We start from the raw sequence: 6,955 nt of genomic DNA on the forward strand, positions 1-6,955 counted from the left end.
GTCTCCTGAAACCCCGCCTACCTGATGACACCCTGTTTACCACTTACCCAATACTCTGCCCACCAACCTCATCAAACCCCGCCTACACATGGCCCTACCTTTCATCACAGAGAATGGTGAATTCTGATTGGTTGCTGCACTTTCCAGTCTGTGTTTGATGGCTGGAAACGGCACAGGCGAGTCCAGCAACCAATCAGATAACTGTTGTAAGTCGGTGGATGATTTGTGATTGGTTGCCGGCTGACCTTCCTCCATGTTGGTTTTCCAGGCGAGTTCTCCAGAGCAATACATAGAGAATTTTAATGTGGCCCTGGGCCAGTACATGGGGGCCCTGCACAGCATCGTCCCTCTCTTCATCTATATGGTGAGTCTTCTTCCCCGGTGGTGGAAAGGAAGGGCGTGTCCTCTTGTCTATGGGGGGTGTGGCCTCTCTCCGCCCCACCAGTAGGATCACAGCTCTCTGTTTGTGTTCCAGAATAAGTTCTACATAGAAACCAAACTGAACCGAGACTTGAAGGACGATCTCATCCAACTCTTCACCCGCCACGTGGCCGAGAAGCATATCTACAACCTGATGCGTGAGTAGACCCAGAATATGCCCCGCCCCCCACCACCTAGCGCTGACTGTCACTCACGGCTCCCTGCAGGGATTCCCCGATCCTCCAGCGCTGACTGTCCCTCACGGCTCCCTGCAGGGATTCTCCCCGCTCCGATCCTCCAGCGTTGACTGTCACTCACGGCTCCCAGCAGGGATTCCCCCCTCCCCGATCCTCCAGAGCTGACTGTCACTCACGGCTCCCCGCAGGGATTCCCCCCGCTCCGATCCTCTAACGCTGACTGTCCCTCACGGCTCCCTGCAGGGATTCTCCCCGCTCCGATCCTCCAGCGCTGACTGTGCCTCACGGCTCCCTGCAGGAATTCTCCCCGCTCCGATCCTCTAGTGCTGAATGTCACTCACGGCTCCCTGCAGGGATTCCCCCGCTCCGATCCTCCAGCGCTGACTGTCACTCCCTGCAGGGATTCTCCCCGCTCCGATCCTCCAGCGCTGGCTGTACCTCACGGCTCCCTGCAGGCATTCTCGCCGCTCCGATCCTCCAGCGCTGACTGGCGAAACGGACGGGGGAGGGGGCGGGTACAGCTGGCTCTGCCTCTAGATAGGAGGAGCCAGCTGTCACTCACGCAGCTGGGCGGATCCAGACATAATTGCCGGGATCCGCTCCGGCTGTGGCGTCTCAGTATACCGCGAGCTGTAGCTCCCTATATACTGAGCCTAGGGTGACGGGAGGACGCTAGTTTGTGTCCCCCCGTCACCCTGAGGAGAACTATGGGGAAAGCCCTGACCTCGTAGTTCTTCTTTAAGGAAGCCAGGCGTGTAATGACGCGTTGCCCAGTTTCCTGATTGGTCGAGAAGCTGGCCAATCACGAAGCCAGTCAACGCACAAACATTACATGGCGTCCTGATTGGCCGGCCAGCTGGCTCCATGCTACCTCGTCATTAGGTGATGAGTGAGCATGACGCCGGCTTTCTGGCCAATCAGAAACCTGGGGGGGGGTGTAATGACTCGCTGCCCGGCTTCCTGATACCGGAAGCTTAAGTATTGGGCCAGGCCGCACGAGTACTCGGCATCGGCACCAATTCTAGTATCGGTATCGGCGCATCCCTACTAAACCAATCAGATTGAAGTGTGACGCCTGAGGCGCTCCTTCCTTTCCTCCGCTGGTTCTGTATATCGGGTGCGGATGTTGAGGATGTTGGGGGTTTTCATGGTCACACTGTTGGCAGATGCCGGATAATATCTCCAGAGGTTCCACCTCACTTGGTGCTTTGACCGGAGGGGGAAGGGCAGGCCCGGACTCCCCACAAGGCCACCGAGGCCCGGCAGGGAGCAGAGGGGTGGCAGGGAAGGCAGCGGTGCAGAGGGGGCGGCAGCGGTGCAGAGGGGGCGGCAGCGGTGCAGAGGGGCGGCAGCGGTGTCCTTGTGGGGAAGTTGCGATGTCGCCGAGATCACATGTAAAAAGTCTGCAGCCTCCTCCCCCCTGCACTTACCTCTCTCCTCGCTGGCTCCGTCATCCGCCGCCTCCTCACTGCGGGGAGCAGAGCGGCAAGGGTTAAAAGTAACCCTGCGCCGCTCCGTGAGAGCTGCGCTAGAACTCCTGTGTTGGAGGTGACGGGGTCAATAAAGAGAACCTGTCACCTCCAAAGGCTGTCACACAGGGGGAGGGAAGGGCCCGGGGCCCATGTGACTGAAGATGACCCTCCTGCATTGTAACCTCCTTGTGCGTCTCCCTCCTGCAGCATTACTGATAGAAGCTCAGTCCACCCCGTTCCAGATCACCCCTTCCACCATGGCCAGCATCGTGAAGGGACTCTACACCCTGAGGCCCGGTGAGTAGTCTCCATTATTAGTTGGATGTGTAACTGTATAGACCAATGGTCTTCAGCTTAAAAGGTGTAGGGGCCCTCAAACGCGGCTTCTGATGTTTCCCAAGGGCCACATCTAACATTTATTATATGTAATGCTCCAGAAGGCCATCATAGAGTGTAAGACGTAGTGGAGGAGATGGTCATGCTGTAGGAGACAGTCAGAGACTGGGGACATGTTACATGGAACTGCCAGTAAAGATCAATCCTGGGGCCCAAGGGCCACACTTCAAACACAAAATCGGCTGCATGTAGTTCCCGGGCACCAGGGATATAGACAGTGTGATGTGGCCCCGTACTGAGCAGAGGGTGGTGACGGTTCTACTCGTCTTGTACAATATGTGACCCCTCCCCCGCTGTGCTTCACTCCTAGAATGGGTCCAGCTCGCACCCACGCTCTTCTCCAAATTCATCCCCAATATTCTGCCCCCGGCCCTGGAGTCCGAGCTGCAGGACTACGCCGCCCAAGACCAGAAGCTTCAGAGGGACCTCGCGCAGAATGGATTCACCAGGTCAGTGCACATTCGTTGTGTGATGGGGGCACTCCATGTACTCACCTCTGTGTCCTCTCCTCCTCCATGTACTCACCTCTGTCCTCTCCTCCTCCATGTACTCACCTCTGAGATCTCTCCTCCTCCATGTACTCACCTCTGTGTCCTCTCCTCCTCCATGTACTCACCTCTGTCCTCTCCTCCTCCATGTACTCACCTCTGTGTCCTCTCCTCCTCCATGTACTCACCTCTGTCCTCTCCTCCTCCATGTACTCACCTCTGAGATCTCTCCTCCTCCATGTACTCACCTCTGTGTCCTCTCCTCCTCCATGTACTCACCTCTGTCCTCTCCTCCTCCATGTACTCACCTCTGTCCTCTCCTCCTCCATGTACTCACCTCTGTGTCCTCTCCTCCTCCATGTACTCACCTCTGTGTCCTCTCCTCCTCCATGTACTCACCTTTTGTAGGCTTGGCTCTCCCCATGTGCTCACTTCTATGACCCCTTGCCCTCCTCCATGTTCTCAGCTCCTGTGACTCCCCCCCCTCCCCCCTATGTGCACTCTGTTATGATGTCACAGACTCCTTGTACTTACCTTTGTGATCTAATCTTCTTTGGCTCACTTCCATGTACACATTTCAGAGACGCCCCTCCCCCGCCACGTACTCACCCCTGTTGATTGGTTGTTGTCCCCTGCCCCCCCATGTGTAACTGTAAATATAAATATGTTTTATTTCCTTTTTTTTTTTTAAAACAAAACTTGAACTTTGCTGCTACAGACGCGTGATTGCCGAGGAACGCGGCGCCGCGATGGATCCGCCTTGTACAGGACGACCCATTTCCCCAGCCAGGGCCCGCTTACCTGTCCTGTGCTCCGGGTGTCCAGTCCCGTGTGCTCTCTCCCTCCGGGTGTCCAGTCCCATGTGCTCTCTCCCTCCGGGTGTCCAGTCCCATGTGCTTTAGCTCCAGGTGTCCAGTCCCATGTGCTCTCTCCCTCTGGGTGTCCAGTCCCATGTGCTTGTCTCCGGGTGTCCAGTCCCATGTGCTCTCTCCCTCCGGGTGTCCAGACCCATGTGCTCTCTCCCTCCGGGTGTCCAGACCCATGTGCTCTCTCCCTCCGGGTGTCTAGACCCATGTGCTCTCTCCCTCCGGGTGTCCAGACCCATGTGCTCTCTCCCTCCGGGTGTCCAGTCCCACGTGTTCTCTCCCTCCGGGTGTCCAGACCCATGTGCTCTCTCCCTCCGGGTGTCCAGACCCATGTGCTCTCTCCCTCCGGGTGTCCAGACCCATGTGCTCTCTCCCTCCGGGTGTCCAGACCCACGTGTTCTCTCCCTCCGGGTGTCCAGTCCCACGTGTTCTCTCCCTCCGGGTGTCCAGTCCCACGTGCTCTCTCCCTCCGGGTGTCCAGTCCCACGTGCTCTCTCCCTCCGTGTGTCCAGTCCCACGTGCTCTCTCCCTCCGTGTGTCCAGTCCCACGTGTTCTCTCCCTCCGGGTGTCCAGACCCACGTGCTCTCTCCCTCCGGGTGTCCAGACCCCTGTGTTCTCTCCCTCCGGGTGTCCAGACCCACGTGTTCTCTCCCTCCGGGTGTCCAGTCCCACGTGCTCTCTCCCTCCGGGTGTCCAGTACCACGTGTTCTCTCCCTCCGGGTGTCCAGTCCCACGTGTTCTCTCCCTCCGGGTGTCCAGACCCCTGTGCTCTCTCCCTCCGGGTGTCCAGACCCATGTGCTCTCTCCCTCCGGGTGTCCAGTCCCATGTGCTCTCTCCCTCCGGGTGTTTTCTCTTTCGGGGTGGCCAGTCCTGCGTGCCGCGTTTCAGTTGCTCTGTATATAAGATATGACATGGCCCGGTAAGTGTTCTGTATCCTCATCTCTGTAAATATAGAAATCCTGATGGGTTGTTGCAGAACACTCCCAGTTCATTATACCTGCAAGTGTTCCCGTATTCTATGACTGATTTGTCATCACCTTCTGGACCTCATCACTCGGTGTAAGCCAGTCCTCCATGACACCCGAGTCCACAAAGAACGCCAACGTCTGCCATGGGCAGTGGACAGTTCTGACGCTGCAATTGAAATAGAAGTATCTGGACTCGTCACTGGTTTGTAGACGAGTCTCCTTCTTGTAGACGAGTTTCCTTCTCCATGTTGGGGAACACAAGGAGGACAACAAGGACACCTAAACTCAATGAGGACATGGTAAGAAGGCCACCACTCAATGAGGACATGGTAACATGGCCACCACTGGACTCAATGAGGACATGGTAACAAGGCCACCAGTCGACTCAATGAGGACATGGTAACAAGGCCACCACTGGACTCAATGAGGACATGGTAACAAGGCCACCACTGGACTCAATGAGGACATGGTAACAAGGCCACCACTGGACTCAATGAGGACATGGTAACAAGGCCACCACTGGACTCAATGAGGACATGGTAACAAGGCCACCATGGAACTCAATGAGGACATGGTAACAAGGCCACCACTGCAGTCAATGATGACAGGGTAAGAAGGCCACCACTGGACTCAATGAGGACATGGTAACAATGCCAGCACTGGACTCAATGAGGACATGGTCACAAGGCCACCACTGGATTTAATGAGGACATGGTAACAAGGCCACCACTGGACTCAATGAGGACATGGTAACAAGGCCACCACTGGACTCAATGAGGACATGGTAACAAGGCCACCACTGGACTCAATGATGACATGGTAACAAGGCCACCACTGGACTCAATGAGGACATGTTAACAAGGCCACCACGGCACTCAATGAGGACATGGTAACATGGCCACCACTGGACTCAATGATGACATGGTAACAAGGCCACCACTGGAGTCAAGAAGTTGGTCACTGGGTAGAAGCAAACTAACCCCAAAATGTGACCTCAGCTTCTAGAGTTGGGACCGGGAAGTCAGCAGTTTGTATGTTGTGTTTCTGTGTGAACGTGTCTCCTTCCTGTGCTACCTGCAGGCCGCATTGCTCTACGAACTCGTCCGGTCACTGTGCTCAGCTGATACATGGCTGCCTTCAAGGCTCAGCACTGTCTCCATGGGATATCCCGGCTCCTCCTCCTACGCTCGGGGGATTCAGTTCGGGTTTCTTGTCACGTTGCACTTTGTTTCCTCATTTTGAAGCCGGTAACGGATACACGATTGTCCAGGTGAAGAAAGAGGGGGAGGCGGCAGGTTGGGTCGTCTCTCTCGTCTGTCCGGGGGTATAATACAGACCGGCTGCCGCGATCGACTAACAATAAGACTCGTGTGATTCTCTCTCACGGACAGACGGGTTCCATTCCTTAATCTCCGCCCCCGTTTCCCCCCCCCTGCGAGGGCGGCCTGTAAATAACGACCCCGCGTGAAGATTAACCATAAGTCGCCAGTTCACTGCTGTGAAGATTCTCGTCATAGAACCAGCAGTGGCTTGGTTCTGCGCGTTCCCCCGGAGCCGCCTGCGCACAGCTGCGGCACGCAATAGACTTGGCGGCTCAGGTCCCGGGAAGGCGGCGCAGTCCACGCGGGGGGTCAGGAAGGCGGCGCAGTCCACGCGGGGGGTCAGGAAGGCGGCGCAGTCCACGCGGGGGGTCAGGAAGGCGGCGCAGTCCACGCGGGGGGTCAGGAAGACGCACCAGAGCTTGTTCTGTTGTGAGATTTATATTTGTTACATATTGTGCACTATTTCTATAACTGAATGACAAATAAATATTTATCATCTGTACAATGCAGCCGCTTCCTTGAAGCAGGGGGCCCTAGAACAGGGGGCCACACACAACAGTACAGGGGGAGGTTCCCTAGAACCGGGGCCACACACAACAGTACAGAGGGAGGTTCCCTAGAACCGGGGCCACACACAACTGTACAGTACAGAGGCAGGCGGTACAGAGACACTCCAACCACAGGGGGTACAGAGACACTCCAACCACAGGGGGTACAGAGACACTCCAACCACAGGGGGTACAGAGGCACTCCAACCACAGGGGGTACAGAGACACTCCAACCACAGGGGGTACAGAGACACTCCAAACACAGGGGGTACAGAG

At 56.4% G+C, this 6,955-nt stretch overlaps 1 protein-coding gene across 1 annotated transcript in view; it reads left to right on the forward strand.

The window, feature by feature from the left end:
- CACUL1 (CDK2 associated cullin domain 1) overlaps positions 1-6,955 on the forward strand; it is a gene marked incomplete at its 3' end in the record, with an annotated part of 15,952 nt that overhangs the window by 363 nt on the left and 8,634 nt on the right. Inside the window, exons 3-6 of the mRNA XM_018574733.1 lie at positions 268-364; positions 476-578; positions 2,297-2,386; positions 2,796-2,934. Coding sequence (XP_018430235.1) covers positions 268-364; positions 476-578; positions 2,297-2,386; positions 2,796-2,934 — 429 coding nt within the window. The remainder of the gene's footprint in view (positions 1-267; positions 365-475; positions 579-2,296; positions 2,387-2,795; positions 2,935-6,955) is intronic.

The sequence above is a fragment of the Nanorana parkeri genome, unplaced genomic scaffold (assembly GCF_000935625.1).
Source record: "Nanorana parkeri isolate BGI_ZX_2015 unplaced genomic scaffold, ASM93562v1 scaffold3197, whole genome shotgun sequence".
In the NCBI taxonomy this organism is placed as follows: domain Eukaryota; kingdom Metazoa; phylum Chordata; class Amphibia; order Anura; family Dicroglossidae; genus Nanorana; species Nanorana parkeri.